The sequence below is a fragment of the Lytechinus variegatus genome, chromosome 2 (assembly GCF_018143015.1).
Source record: "Lytechinus variegatus isolate NC3 chromosome 2, Lvar_3.0, whole genome shotgun sequence".
NCBI classification, from domain to species: Eukaryota; Metazoa; Echinodermata; class Echinoidea; order Temnopleuroida; family Toxopneustidae; genus Lytechinus; species Lytechinus variegatus.
Window position 1 is genome coordinate 12,688,678 of NC_054741.1, and position 16,872 is coordinate 12,705,549.

Genomic DNA, 16,872 nt, shown 5'->3' on the forward strand with positions numbered 1-16,872 from the left:
CAAACGACTGGTTAATTAGTCTTAAAAGCATTTTTTTCTGGTTCTGCAATGTGTGTGATGGAAAGACTTCAGCGGCACTCCATGTACATGCGCCCCGGTGCGGCCCTGCCTGGTCTCTGGCCAGCAGATTGCGCCGCGGCTGGAGGCTATGCGAGAAGGGAGTCCCCGAGCACTGCGACATATTTTTCGGAAGTTTGTGAGCGCTTTATTCAAGCTGAAACTGTGGATCAACAATGGGTTACTATTATAATTACACACAGACTCGTAGGATTAATTTCATTGACAATCCTGAAAAACAGAAGCAAAATTTGAAATTTTTTGCCTACTTTCACTTGGGTTGATCGGATTCGAACATTTTCTCTTTCTTGAGTGAGCTGGCCTGGCGCTAACCCAGGGAGCTGGCCTGGCGCTGGCTGGCTCTGCGTCCCTTGCTACAAAAAGGCAATTTTCACAGGAATCCCTCGGCCCTCAGAGACTTTAAACAGGCCACATATAAGTCTTTACAGGGCCAGGCAAGCTCATCTACCACTACTGCAGCCCCTTCCCCCTCTGGACAATAACGGTATTTTCATGTTGAATGCAGTTTTATGAATCATGTTATGTTCTACTGTATTGCCTGAAGCTTGACTTGAAGTATATTTTTCGTCAAGGACAATTCATGAAATCTCTCTAATGTACTTTTAAATCTATGTGCCAAAAGTTTTGATGGTTTAGACAGCTGTCAGATACTATCAAATGTTGTTTTTTAAAGGGGAAGTTCACCCTGACAAAAAGTTTATTGTAAAAATAGCAGAAAAAATAATAAAAAATATTGCCGAAGGTTTGAGAAAAATTCATCAAATAATTAAAAAGTTATTAGAATTTCAATTATTTGATTTGTGACGTCACATGCGAGCAGCATTCCTACATAACGAATGGTAAAAATTCTATGAAATGTCATTTTCTCAGAAAATTGAAAATGGTTTTCACTGTAACTTTTGTATATCAATAGACAAATCATTTCACACCCGATCATGAAAAGAAAACAAAATTAAGTCATAAGGAACCATACACAATTTGAAATTCATACATTTTATATTACATAACACATGGGGCAGCTGCTCGTTTATGACGTCACAAATCCAAAATTTTGAACTCTAATAACTTTCTCACTCTTTAACGGATTTTCCTCAAACCTTCACCAATATTTTTTATTATTTTTTCTGCTATTTTTACAACAAAGTTTTCTTCAGGGTGAACTTCCCCTTTAATGTGTTTTGCTACCCAAAACTCCCGTTTGTTGGACATTTCGCCGCGCCCTCGCACTCCCTCACAAGATCATAACTCTGCGAAATCTTCTGGATTCTATCATCCCAATGTTGGCAGCTCTGCACTCCAGTTACTTTGAAAAGCAAATATTCTTGCCAATTTACAGACTTTATACTAAAAAAAAAAGAAAGAATATTGGAAATGTTACCTCAACCAATTGAAGTTGAAGTGAACATTGTCAGACATACATGTATGCTTGTAATCATATATCTATCACAATCAAAATTCTTATTCTCAATTACTGTATTAACTACATTCTCTTATTTGCACTTTCTTTCTTGACAGGCGTCATGTGTATGCAATAATTCTGAGATCCGAGACAATGTTTTATATGGACAGCCAACAGAGGGAGCCCTACTTGCCTTAGCAATGAAAGTAAGCAGAAACTACCTACATATATGATTGTGTAATGTTGTTTGAATGAACTAAACAGCAAAGGGTTACAGCAGATATACAAGATAATGAAGTATGGCGTTATGTATTTTAAATTCTGTATAAATGGAAACATATAGAGCATTCATGATGTGCTGATGAGGCAAGAGATAATAAAAGTGAAAAGAGTATTAGATAATTTAAGAAAACCCAGCTAAAGTTTAGTCTAGGGTAAATAACGTGAGTCATATCACAAATGCGTCTCATGTTTATTCATTTTATGACGTTCCCTAGATGCAACTACACCACTCTCGGAGTCGATACACCAGACTTTCAGAGACCCCATTCAATTCAGAAACAAAGTGGATGGCAGTCCGCTGTCGACCTCATGACCCCACCCCTAACCAGCTGCCTAGCAATGAGGAGATTTTCTTTGTGAAGGGGGCCCTGGAGCGGGTTCTAGGGAAATGTCGAACTTATAATGTGGAGAACAGATCTGAGCCTCTGAATAAACAGAAGATTGAGGATATTAAAGAGGAAGGCCGTCAAATGGGTGTGGCTGGACTAAGAGGTGAGGAAAATGGTTGCCTAGCTCAATTATGACTTAATTTTAGTGAGGATGATTATGGTGGTGATGATGATCTTATGGAGAATGATAATTATAGATAGATAAGTAGAGAGATAGTGAAATAATAAATAAGTGCATCACCTGCAGGCAGATTGCCATAGGCAAGCAAGGAGTTAACATGAATGTAATTTTTAACTCTGATCCATATTCTGAACTTGGGTTTAAAGTCGTGGCCCCATCTTACAAAGAGTTATGATCGATCTGATCAACCTCAGCTATATGGGAATCCAGTAATTACATTTTTTTTCTCCAGGAATTTGGCCCAATGTCCTTTGTAAACAAAGAGAAGCACACTGAATTTTCAAGAAAACAATGAATGTATGAATATACATCAGGGGCCTGTTTCATAAAGGACTTTACAACTGTTGTAACTTTGCCATAACGGCAACTACCGTGGCAACAGGGCTCAGCAGCCAATTGTAATTGAGGTTTCCATGGTAGTTGCCACGATGGCAAAGTTACAACAGTTACAATCCTTTATGAAACGGTCCCTGATCTACAAAATATTTTGAATAAACATGGATTTTAGATGTTGACATTGCTGGCTTTCCATAGTTGTGGTTGATCTGATCATTCGCAACTCTTTGTTAGTCAGGACCCTTGTCATAAGTTGTTGTTTGACTATGGAGAGCCAGATGTTACTCAAATTTTTCACAATGCATGCTCAATTCATCACCTCGTTTGACACTTGAATCATTTGCAACTGTCTTGGAATAATAAAAATATTTTTTACATCATTCAAGCACAAGGAAACAACATAGTAATTATAAGAAATATACAATTGTAAATCAGACATTACTTTTAGCTTCCTATAACTCTAGCACAGAAAATGGTCTGTAATTTACTGTGCCTAGCTAGCCCAAGGCCATCATACATTAAGTTAAAATGAAAGTTTGGCTTCTGTATAAAACCCTTCGAGAAATGTCTGTATAGCCACCTCAGGAAACATAAAACATATTCATAGAATGAAGAGACCCAGTGGGTGTGTCATAAAGCTGTTTGTAAGTTAAGAGCAACTTTTAGAACGACTGGTGATCCTTTCTTATGTGCTAAATAATCACCAATGAACATTTAATTGTGAATATCATTTACCACAAAAAAGGATCACCAGTTCTTAAAGTCACTTTTAACTTGCGAACGGCCCCCTGTTAAGAAGGAATCATAACTGATCATTGTTTGATTGAATACAAAAAGTAGCAAAATAAACCAAAAGAATGTAAAAAAATGACTATGATGGAATATCCTTTCCTACCTAGTTCTTGGGATGGCTGTCGGCACAGGAATGGAGAACATGACTTACCTTGGCATGGTTGGAATCTTAGACCCTCCTCGACCCGGTGTAAGGGAGGCCATCATCACACAGGTCAGCAGTGGTGTAGCACTCAAGATGGTCACCGGGGACTCCGCTGAAACGGCCATTGCTGTCGGTAAGATGCAGTTTGGATTTGTGAAATGTCAAATTGAAATTGACTGTTGCTTGCAGGATGGCATAAGAGTGAAAAAATGTTACAAATCATACGAATGATGTAGATTAACGTAATTTGAGCTGTAATGATGATCCTAAAATGAGATCAAACAGAATCCAATGAAATGACCACTTGAGGTATTGGATGTATGAATCACGATGGTGTGCTGAATGCCTCTGGTAGAAAATGTGTCATTGTCTAGAAATGAGCAAAATAAGCATGGCTTTTATACTTTCTGCTGGATGTTGTTCATTTTTTTCGAGCAAATTTCCATCTGTTCAAATGTACTCATGATATGTGTGCTTGATCATTTGCACAAAGCCTCTGAGAATGATCTGAGCAATGTGGTGAAGCTTGAAGTATACTGCATGTATTTAGGAATTTTGGTAACACAATGAAGCACCATCATATTTCTTGTAAGTAATGTACAGATACTTTGCACTTCATTGGAATTGTCATCTGTTCATTTTCTTTCTTATTTTGTTTTATTGTTTTAGGTAGCAGACTGGGTCTGTATGCCAAAGGTTCTACAGCATTGTCCGGTGAAGAAGTAGAAAGCATGGAATTCATGGAATTGACCAGGATAATCAATCAGGTACGACGGTGTGAAATTCATATCGTAAAAATCAATGATGCATTCTGGGAAAGATGAAAAGTTAAATTTCCCACCCTTCTCATGTCATGCAGATTATTAACCATATGTTGTGTGGCCCCATGTATTTTTTACTGTGTAAAGTGTGACTGTTTTGGGGGGCATGTATGGAATTTCTTTGAATTAAAAGTGTTGAAATCTTAAATTGGAGATAAACATGTATACATTCAAGACATTGTACTCCTATATAAGTCAATACATTTATCATAGCACTAAGCAATTGATGCTTACTTCTATGAATAAAAAGATCCTGATTATCAAGCCCTTTGGAGAGGATGTCAAGCATTCAGTACCATGGAACTTATTTTTAACCTAGACTTTTGGTAGTGAGTGGCTAAAACAAAATAATCATGTAATTTCTTAAACCAGCGCTTCTCAACCTTTTTTACTCGAGGACCACTTTGACTCTCAATTTTTTTTCGAGGCCCACGTACCAAAATTTTAAGAAAGCGATATGACTACTTCTCTCGACTCAAAGATAGACAATGATTATAGTGGGCATATTAGTGTGTATAATTTAAGGTAACCCGGCCTTTGAGCCCCTCCTCCAAACGTATACAACCATGACATCATAACTTAATAACAATGTTGAATACCTTCAACATTCGACACACATTGCTTATGATTTTGCATCACTGCCAGTCATGATGAATCCAATTTTAATGTATTCAGGGTTATATTTTCTTACAGTTACATTCAGAGACTTTTCAATTTGTTTCATCCCTCGCCCTTTTTAAATCGCTTTTAAAAAAGGGTCAATTTTGATGAAAGTATACGTTTTCGTGAAATTTGAACACAAAGCCCTGAAGCACGTTCGAAACAAATAGTTCAAGAACTAACTGCATTCGCAAAGGTCCGGTAAATGGGCGACAATTAACTAAATTTTACACAATATGCATACATGATAAGGTTCGCATCAAAGTTAGATCGGAACTATCATAATCTGTATATACCAGGTATGCATATTCATTGCAACATGTATAAAGCATGCTTTAACTTTGTTTGACCCACGTAGACTGATCAAACATAACATATTTGGGCTGTCGGAGAGGTCCAGGTCTGTGAAACATAGGCCTACTATAGTTTTCCCCCCATTTTTTTTTCATTGGAGCTTCTCGCGGCCCACCTGGGAGAGCTTCGCGGCCCACTGTTGAGAAACAAACCAATGACAATTTTAAAGCTATTTCTCTCCCTTTACCACCCTACCCCCTCTCTATCTGTCACCCGTTTGGTTTTGAAATAATATTTTTTGTCTGTCGTTATTTCCAATTAGGTTTCAGTTTTCTATAGAGCCAGTCCTCGACATAAACTGAAAATTGTCAAGGTAGGTGATTGAAATATCTTGCTTTCATAAAAGCATTTGCATGTTGCACATGATTTTTTAAATATTTGAAGCAAGAGTAATAACAAAGTGGGGAACACAATGTACTTTTTTTTTAACTTGAGATTGTACTTATTATCCCTTAGATAAAGAGTTCTTACTTATTTATAACAATGATAACTTTACTGCCAAAAATTCTTAGTCATATATTTACATCATTTGTTTATATATATGTAAATGAAATAGCATTTTCCTCAAATAGATATGCTTGTCGAAACTATGAACCATTGATGTTACCCATTTGAAATGCCAAATCTCTATGATTTATTGCATTGATTGTGTATGATTAATCATAAAAAATCAACTCCGCAATCAATAAGCTTTATGTCAAGGGGCTCTGCACTAATTTCGCCACTGGCCGAGAAAATTATCTGAAAAATAAAAAATGATATTCTTAATAAATTAATCCATCTAGTTTTGGTTCCCATGACCCCCTGTTGCAAGGTATTAAGTTTACTTTCCAGCCACCATTAAAAAAATCCCTGATGACACCACTGAACATAATCTATCTCAATCCAAATAGGCATTACAGGCTACTGGAGCTGTTGTTGGTATGACTGGTGATGGTGTCAACGATGCCGTGGCTCTCAAGACTGCAGACATCGGTATCGCCATGGGGATAACAGGAACCGACGTCAGCAAGGAAGCAGCGGACATGATCCTTGTTGATGATGACTTCACCACCATCCTATCAGCCATTGAGGAGGGAAAAGCCATCTTCTACAATATCAAGAACTTTGTTCGATTTCAGTTGAGCACGTGAGTCTCAAGTTCTGTAGCTTATCCATCATGTGCATAGAGATTTGTTAAAGCAATATTAGATTCAGCTATCAAATTTCATTTGAGATGTGAATATAATTGCAACCCTATACAAATGTGAATGGGACAACAGTAGTAGGACTTTCATTCATGAGAGATATTTACAAAATGACAGCTACTTAAAACTGTATATCAAGTGACAGGATTTCATGTAAAATAATAAAACAAATGAGCAAGCCATGATCATGATTACAGAAAGATTTAAAAATAGCATTGTTGCATTTAATCATTCATGCATAACTGATCACAATTTTCATTATGGGGAGCCTTCCAACAAAAGTTTCCAAACTCAATTTTTCATTTAATATTTAATCAGAAATAAATGCCAGACAAGGTAACGATCACAAAATGAGTTCTTACAAAGTCCAATAAAATGACCACCCAAGTGTTTGTATGTATAAATAAGTATGTTCCAAAGGGTTTTTGAAGAAACTGTATAATTGCTCAGAAATTTGTAAAATGAACATGACATTACAGACAGATGTGAGGTCTTTTTTCCAAGCAATAATACACTGTCCCACATATGATTATCTGTGTTGGTTACCTTCAGTGTGATAATTTTTCAGCCCATATCCAAGGCTCCACATTAACTTTCTTTGGTGGTGGCCCGTTCGGGCCACCAAAACCTTCAAATAATTTTTTTTGGTGGCCCATTAGTAAAGTTTGGTGGCCCGAAAAATATAAAGAAAAACATTAATTTAAAATGAATAAAACAAATTGAAATATTCTGCAGTCACTAACACGTACCATTATTCTTTGTACATCTTGTATGTTAATCGTGCTTGCTGTTATTTTACTTTGCTTATTTTGTGGTAATATATAAATTGTTCTATCATTGTAAATATGAAATGATTGAAAGAGAATAAAAGAATTGTATTGTTCCCAGGTTGTGGACTTTTAATCTCCGTATCGACACACATTCATAATGGTAAAGTAAATAAATAGTGCATATAGCAAACTCAGATAGATTTACAAAAGAATTATTTTTCCTTTCTTCCTTTTTGTCTCACCTGCGAAGCAAAGTGAGACTATAGGCGCCGCTTTTCCGACGGCGGCGGCGTCAACATCAAATCTTAACCTCAGGTTAAGTTTTTGAAATGACGTCATAACTTAGAAAGTATATGGACCTAGTTAATAAAACTTGGCCATAAGGTTAATCAAGTATTACTGAACATCCTTTTAGAGTTTCATGTCACATGACCAAGGTCAAAGGTCATTTAGGGTCAATGAACTTAGACCATGTTGGAGGAATCAACATCGAAATCTTAACCTGAGGTTAAGTTTTTGAAATGTCATCATAACTTAGAAAATATATGGACCTAGTTCATGAAACTTGGACATAAGGTTAATCAAGTATCACTGAACATCCTGCATGAGTTTCACGTCACATTACCAAGGTCAAAGGTCATTTAGGGTCAATGAACTTTGGCCGAATTGGGGATATCTGTTGAATTCCCATCATAACTTTGAAAGTTTATGGATCTGATTCACGAAACTTGGACATAATAGTAATCAAGCATCACTGAACATTTTGTGCAAGTTTCAGGTCTCATGATTAAGGTCAAAGGTCATTTAGGGTCAATGAACTTTGGCCGAATCGGGGGTATCTGTTGAATTACCATCATAACTTTGAAAGTTTATTTGTCTAGTTCATTAAAATTGGACATTAGAGTAATCAAGTATCACTGAACATCCTGTGCGCGTTTCAGGTCACATACCAAGGTCAAAGGTCAATGAACTTTGGCCGAATTGGGTGTATCTGTTGAATTACCATCCTAACTTTGAAAGTTTATGGATCTGATTCATGAAACTTGTACATAAGAGTAATCAAGTATCACTGAACATCCTGTTCAAGTTTCAGGTCACATGATCAAGGTCAAAGGTCATGTAAGGTCAATGAACTTTGGCCATGTTGGGGTTTTTGTTGAATAACCATCATATCTCTGTAAGTTTATTGGTCTAGTTCATAAAAAGTGGACATAAGAGTAACCATGTATCACTGAACATCTTGTGCGAGTTAGAGTAGTATTCAAAGTCAGCACTGCTGCTATATTGAACTGCGTGATGCAGGTGAGACGGCCAGAGGCATTCCACTTGTTTATCATAAAACCTAGATTATGCAGGCCCCAAATCCAGTTTATTTTCTCTTTTCCAGCATATTATAGCAGGAGAAAATCACAGAAAAATATAATAATAATAATAATAATCCGCTTTTATATAGCGCTTAATCCATCGGAACGACGTTTCTAAGCGCTTTACAGATATATTATTACCCCGGTCATCGGATTCAATCAGTCATTCCCGCACACAATGTGTGCACATCCTCCACTCCCTGGGGAGTATTCCAGTCAGTCGCCTGTGAGGCGCACACAATACTGGACAAGCTACAATGACTTTCACATCCTACCGGGTACCCATTTAGCACCTGGGTCGAGAGTGGCAAAGTGTGGATTAACGCCTTGCCAAAGGACGCCAGACCGCGGTGGGATTCGAACACACGACCCTCTGTTTACAAGGCGAGAGTCAGAACCACTACACCACGGCTCCTCCACGCAGAATATGCTGCAGAATTTAATTAGAACAATGTGTAAAAGGGGGAAATAAACAAAAATCATTTTTAGAATAGTATACTGAAAAAAGAAATTAAAAATTGTAAAAAATGAATAAGTGAAATAAAACAAAAGAAAAAATGAAGAAAAAACAAAGAACAGGAAAAAAACATTTGAGAAAAAACAAAAGAAAATTTAAGAAAAATGAATAAGACAAAATTATCAAAAAATGGGGAAAATTATTATTTTTATTCAGTAGAAACATGTTCTTTAATCAGGCATATTCAATGGGAATGGTTATAAATGGTTTAATCACTGAAAAAAATGAAAGAAAAAAAATGAGAAAACTGCAAAAATTATCTGGAAAAAACAGTGAGAAAATTCCTTCCCGATATTTGACAAAATAATGGAAAAATTCACATTTCATATCAGTGAAATCCCTTCCCAAATCATTTACTTCCTTAAGAGTGGTTTAAGAAGTCATTTGTAAACAAGAAAGAAAGAAGCTGCCTATTTATTTTTGGCTAGAAGAGACACAGCTTCGAAATAAACCAAATATCAACATACATACAAATGCACATATGGGACTGTTGTGTACTCACCTATGTGTTTTATGTGTATTAATGCATTTGGAAATCGGTCTTTTTGAGTCAAAAGAGAGGTCATAATTCCTCCTTTTAATGCTTGCAGATAATCAGGTTTCAGTAATACGGACTGTAGAAGGGCATTTCATTGGTGTAAAATGTGACTTTGACGTAGATTTTCAGAGTTCTGGGGAAGATTTCTTAGCAGTAACATTTCGTATCGCAGCTCCCTGAGTCTGAATAGTCTGCTCGCGCACAGCTAGCTAGCTGCAGTGGTTTCATGCACGCAAAGCTCAGCCAGACAGCCGGCGCGGCCGGCTGAATATTATAGTTAATGTATGCTAGCGGTAGGCCTACGTACTGTCATGACTATGCAATCTTTGTGTGTGTGTATTTGTGTGTAGATTAACAAAAAAGGCGCATGACGAATTGGCTTGCAATTTGAACTGTAGAAAGTTGATAAATACATGCAAAATCGGGAGAAAAATTGCGCTACTTTGAAAATTATTGGTTGCCCGATTCGGGCCACCAAAACTTAACATTTTTTCAATAATGGTTGCCCGAGATGAATTTTTGGTGGCCCCGGGCCACCGCTAATGTCGAGCCTTGCCATATCACAAAGTTTAGTTCATATGATTGTACCAGATCTAGATCTTGATGATATTGTGAGGTCAACCTTGGTTTTATAGGCTTTTTCATGAATTTGGTGTAAAATGCAACTATATCAATTCATCTTTGAACTTAAATTTGATTTACAGGAGTATTGCTGCTCTCACCTTAATTGCCTTATCAACCATGCTAAGCTTTCCAAACCCATTGAATGCCATGCAGATTCTTTGGATTAATATCATCATGGATGGACCACCTGCACAAAGGTATGCAAGCAGCGTTGATTTATTCAAACATAAATACCTGGGCCGGTATTCATTTTAAAATATTGATTTTGTAAGCATTTTGTAAGCATGGTGGCAGTGTGTGTGTGTGCATATGATGTAGAAGTAAAAGACGCCAGACATTTGTGAAGGTGAAGATATACTTAGGAATGAATGGAAGGACTAAAATTTACCCTAAACATTTGATATCCAGTAACTGATTCCATTTGCCCACAAATTTATCAAATTGATCTTGGGCACAAAAACTTTAATGTTACAGTAACAACTTTACAAATTAATGCTTCTGAAATCCTTTACTTGATTGGTTTATAGCAAGTTTGTTGCAGATATTGTGCATTTGTTTCTGTAACAAGTCTTTATGAAATAGCCGCCATGAATATGAACTGGACATGAAAACATAAGACTTTATTTCCCCCTTTTCTCTTTGTTTCCTACTTTTCCTTTATTTCCCTGATCAGTCTTGGAGTGGAGCCTGTTGACAAGGATGTAATCCGGAAACCACCTCGCCAGGTGCGAGACCCTATGATCACCCGATCCCTGCTGATCAATGTCATCATGTCTGCTACTATCATAGTACTTGGTACCCTATGGGTGTTCTGGAGAGAGGTGAGCTTTATACCATAGATCAGCTGAAAGATAGCATTTAGTTCTGGGGCCCATTTCATAAAGAGTTTCAACTTTGATATCTTTGCCAATAAAGGCAATAACATTTTCTTCTTCTCCTTCTCCTACTCCTTCTCCTACTCCTCTGCCTCCTCTTCTTCCCTTGTTGTTAGCAATTCTGAAACAGTGAACCTGTCATAGTTTTTTTGATATTTACAAAGGACACTGTTCCACCTCTTGTTCAAGGGAACTGAAGTGACGGTAGCCTGTTAAAGGGTCTTACTTTCAAATTGTTCTGTGGGTAGGTTGACAAGTTGTCCAATGATGAAGAGGCATCACTGCTCTACTTGCGAGTATAGGGAGATCATTCCAGTGAGAAGGAATACTGACTCTGATGAATGCCTAAAATTCTTTTGAAGCTATTATTTTGGGCTATGTTGATCTTTGAGGCTTCATCAACATTGAAGTGAAGAATGGATGATCCATGGCGCATCCTGGGGATACAGAATACCATCCAGAGCTTGTAGCACAGATAAGGGGAAAACCGGATGCATAAAGCCCGTACACCATTGAGGGCATAGAATGTTTTGAGCCGCTTGGACACAATATCTTGGGTGGAATCTATGCTGTTAGAGCTTTTTTAGATGCCTTGTGTGGAGTTGGGTTAAACTGTTGCAATATGTTGGTCCTTTGGAAGGGGCCAGGACTGCCTGCTCTCAGGAGATGTCAAAGACTTTGTTTATTATACCAATTGCGCTCTTCAAAGAATTGGTTCTTTATCTCTTGAGTTTTGTTATGAGCATTGGTTACAGCAAGCATTTCAGTCAACTCTTCTGCTAAGTTAACAAGTAGCGCACTCTCAACTGCAAGCACAGTTACCCTAGAGTACCTGTTTCATTAATGAATTCTAGGCTCTTTTCCCCGACAACAGAAAGCGTAGAGAGCGGGGGAGATTTATACGTAGTATTTCTGAATTAATGTATGATTTGGTTTTGTGTTTTTCACTCTATACTAGATGCAAGACAACATCATCACACCTCGTGACACCACCATGACTTTCACCTGCTTTGTTTTCTTTGATATGTTCAATGCCCTCGGCAGTCGATCTCAGGTCAGTCACCATTTTTTGAAATCATTCTTTAAGGATCATGCAAATATTAAATCATATAGGGCTGTATAAGCAGGTTAGTTACATAGTAGAGTTATATAAATTATTACTGTTAATGAAATTGAGGGTGTGGCATCCATGTTGGCATCTTTAGAAGACTTTAGTGTGATGATCTCAGGCCATGAGCTGGTATATAAGGCATAAACATGATTGTAAATAGTTTTGTGTCAAATCGTTTTTAGCTTTCCATGTGAAAAACATTTCTAATGAATACGTCCTATTCTTGATTGGTAATTCTGGATTATCCTTGAGTCTCTTCCTATATGCTTGGGCTGTGATCACTATGCAGAGTAAAGTGTATTTGGCTTAATTCAAAGCATATCTACAATTATTATTTGATTATTAATGTTATTATTTTATTATTATTATCATCACCATCATCATCATGATTGATATTATTTTTATTATCATAGCAATCATTACTATACCATCTCTTTTTATGTGGTTCTCTCTTTTCTGTACTTTAGACCAAAAGTATATTCAGTGTTGGTTTCTTCACTAACCGAATGTTCCTGTATGCAGTCGGAGGGTCAATCATGGGTCAGCTACTTGTCATCTATTTCCCTCCACTTCAAAAGATATTTCAGACAGAAGCATTGACGATACACGGTGAGTTGCATTCTGGGAAAACATTCTATCCATGGAAAAGTGTTATTTATTTTAGATGGCTGGGAATTGGATACCAGGGGCCTGTTTCATAAAGAACTTGCAACTGTTGTAACTTCGCCATTATGGCAACTACCATGGTAACCTTGATTTTGATTGGCTGCTGAGACCTGTTACCATGGTAGTGGCCATTATGGGAAAGTTACAACAGTTGTAAATCCTTTATGAAATGGGGCCCCAAATATCTTCCAGGAGTTAGGGCCAATATTGCACAAATCAAAGATGAGTGCAATATTGGCCTCATGAGAGGAATATTTCTGGTCTTCCATGAAATAATGCCATCCAATATAATTATTATCATCTATTCCCCCTCCCCCTCCCCCCAAAAAAAAATAGGGGTTGAGCAAATTGTGTTGCTTTATTACAATCAGTTCATATGGCCTCACTTCATGAAGATCAGGTATGATCATAGAAGTGCTACTTACATGTAGCTCTTTATAATGTCATTAGTATCGCTGCACATTATACTGCATTGATTTTGTACCCACTGTCATGTATGTTAGACTGTTCAACATTGAACAGCAAGTTTTATATAATGGCCTACTTATCAGATTTTGGTGATTTTTGCACGACTCTCATATTGCGCAGACAAATCATACATTCCAAAACATGTATTATTATTATTGCTTTGTTAAAATGCCCCATAGTACATGGATATAATAATGTTATTATATATTGTGCCTTAAGAATTATATTGTCCCTTCAGTCTTTTTTTTCAATGTATGATACTATGGCATGTTTACGCATCAAAGAATTATAATCATTTTAATAACTTATTTAAATTGAAATTGATTGAAGTAGATTTTTGCATTTGGATATCCCTCTCTTACAGGATAACTAAGTTTTAAATTTAGGAACTTTTGTTGCATATTTTTAGGGGCAATTTGGGGACAATTTCCTTCAAGCATGATTTCTAACATTCAATGAAGCAAAAAAACAATAAGTATTATTAATTTGACAATTTATTCTTGTCAAATGACAACTGGACTAAATTGATATTAGACCAAACTAGTTAAACCCATGTGAAATTACACTTTGAAAAGGCAATCTGCTTGTGGACTAAGTCATCTGGGAGCATTTTCTCAACTTGTCATCCGAGAAGTTGCAAGATCTGAAATTTTCCCTGATTTCGGCTAAGAAACACTGTTACTATGTTAACTATTGGATACAATATCTGACAAGTCCTTTCATGAAATTCTCCACTGATCTGTCTGTTTAAGAAAGCAAAACACCAGAGAAATATCAAAAATGATAATTTTTTTCCACATTTCTTCCTGACAGATATTGGCTTTTTGGTGATGCTGACTTCATCGGTGTTCATTGTCTCTGAGATGAAAAAATGGGTTCAACGGAGACTGGAGAAAAAGCGAACCCTGCCCGAGCCATGCGACTTTGAATATGTCTGACTGCAATCTTTCGCTGTGTGTGCCCAATGTATAGTTTAATTGTGTGTGCATGTGCTTTTCAGTATAACACTTGAATCCTCTTTCTTTTGATTAGAATAAATTAAATCTGTAAGTGTTCCATTGCAAACATTAATCTGAAAAAAATTAAAAAACTATTGATACAATTTTTTATTGGAAATAAAAGTATTTTGTACCATTATGAGAAGAAATCACACAGAACAAGCTTGTAATAGTGCCCAGACTTGTTTGTGCATGTTGATTTACTGCCCTCTGCGACTGCACAAACCACTGGTCTCTGGTCGACCTTGGGAATTTTGTTCCTTTTAATTCAAAAGGCAGGAACAAAATCTCTGGTTTAATTAGATCTAATGCTGCTTTTCTTTAAATATCCCTCTGTATAACAACTTAAAGGTACAGAGTATGGTCTACAAAAATCATGTAGATAGTGAATAATACAATTTTATAAAAGCAACATAGATGGATTGTCATAATACAATTTTTGAATTTTTTAAAACAAGTGAATTTTTAATTCAACCTAATCCCATGATCATTGCACATTAATATTGTTATCTAAGCACAAAGGTCCAGTGTCCTGTGATGTCACTAGATATGACGTAGCTTTCCAACCAAATCTTCCCGAAGTCAGGAAGGAAGATTCTGAGGTCAATTTTACAGCTAATTTTTAAAAACTAACTTGGTTGTAAATTATTCCTTCTAAACACTATATCCCAGAGGCAGATTTCAATCAAATGTTTCACTTCTTAATACTTTATTGAATTGCACCTTTAATTATTATGTTATAAAAATAATCATGACAATAGTAATAGTATTATTGTTATCAGAATTGTTGAGTATAAGCATATTTATAAAGATATATTAATTTATTAAAAAAAAATTAGTGAGTTTTTGTTGATGTTTTTAAAGTATGTATTCATCTGTTTTCATTTTGATGTTTTTTATACAGGTGAATCTGTCAAAAGATGAATATCTTAGAAACAGACGAATCATTTAACAAAATGAAAATAATACTTGCTTTGTGAGTGGGTTAACTGTGACTTTACACATAATTGGTGACATGTTTTTGTGCCAAATGAAATAGCTGATTTGTTAGCACTTAAGAAACTGTTCCAGTTTTGCATAAAGTTTAATAGGCTTACAGCTGTTTGTTATGGAAGACTTGATTGTTTGTTCTATGGATATTTTGAAGAATATTGCAATACTATGTTTAAACATCATTTAGAATCGTATTTCTGTACATGTGGTACATATATGTACACTACGTAGTCATTTTACAATTGAAATATCTTCATATAAAATAAATTAATGTAATGAACATGAATGAAGAAATAAATTATATTTTCATTTGAACAATTGGAATTGTTTTTTTTCACATATCTTCATGCACGTGCTTAGTCTTATTACTATTTAAAGTATCTTCCCTCTTGAATGAAGAGTGTATGATATTTATATCTTTTATTTTCACATTCGTTGTACTTTTTTCTGCACAAAATTTGTCTGTCAAGCTCTTTATTATTTTCATGCACAATGAATTTATGACATTGATGTGTAGTATTTGTGCCAAAATGTTTTAGGGAACATGATTTTGAGATTGAGGAACTGTAAAGAAGAAACTAATAATGGTTAATTTTGTAGATTTTCTTCAAATTCAGGAAAAACAACATCTAGAGCATTTTTTTTATCCAGTTTCTAGAGGTGAATTATGTGTGTTTATGTGTGATTAATTTTGAGGAAAAGGGGACTTTTGATTTTAATAAATTATTAATTATTGTTATCAAACTAAAATTCTGGTTTATTTTCCTCATATAAACCAGACTTTGAATCTCAAATTTGTTCTAATGATGATAACTGTAATGGTATAAAGAAAGAAAGAAAGAAGCTATTGTTGGGATACTGTAAAAGCATTTGGTCCCCTAATGCTTTGGTCTGTGGTTTTGTGTTTTATTGTAATGTCATTTCAAAAGTGCCTTTTTTGTGTGTGTGTTTTTTTTTATAGGGGGGATAAGCTTCTGCATGATACATGTATGTTTTAATAGAATCAACCTTTTCAAATTATATTTCTATCATGTAAAATGTGAAAAAAGATAGTTATTTTCATTATATTCAAAGGAGAATGAAACCATTGGAACAAGATAGCTTGTGTGAAAACAGAAAAATCAAAGAAACAGATCAACAAAAGTTTGAGAAAAATCGGACAAATAATGAGAAAGTTATGAGCATTTGAATATTGCGATCACTATTGCTATGGAGAAAGCAAATTGGCAATGCGACAAAGATGTATGATGTTACTTGTGAACAACTCTCCCCAATACTTTAGTATATATTTCACTTGAACTGCCTCTTTTATCACATCTATCCA

General features: G+C 35.8%; 1 protein-coding gene across 1 annotated transcript in view; it reads left to right on the forward strand.

Annotated features, from left to right (window-relative positions):
• The window catches only part of LOC121407349 (calcium-transporting ATPase type 2C member 1-like), a 31,119-nt gene extending 16,488 nt beyond the window's left edge, over positions 1–14,631 (forward strand). Inside the window, exons 13-23 of the mRNA XM_041598390.1 lie at positions 1,594–1,683; positions 1,975–2,251; positions 3,565–3,735; positions 4,272–4,369; positions 5,700–5,750; positions 6,331–6,566; positions 10,518–10,634; positions 11,111–11,258; positions 12,271–12,366; positions 12,891–13,032; positions 14,371–14,631. Of these exons, the coding sequence (XP_041454324.1) occupies positions 1,594–1,683; positions 1,975–2,251; positions 3,565–3,735; positions 4,272–4,369; positions 5,700–5,750; positions 6,331–6,566; positions 10,518–10,634; positions 11,111–11,258; positions 12,271–12,366; positions 12,891–13,032; positions 14,371–14,495 (1,551 nt within the window). The 3' untranslated portion in view covers positions 14,496–14,631. The remainder of the gene's footprint in view (positions 1–1,593; positions 1,684–1,974; positions 2,252–3,564; positions 3,736–4,271; positions 4,370–5,699; positions 5,751–6,330; positions 6,567–10,517; positions 10,635–11,110; positions 11,259–12,270; positions 12,367–12,890; positions 13,033–14,370) is intronic.
• Positions 14,632–16,872: the final 2,241 nt, after the last annotated feature.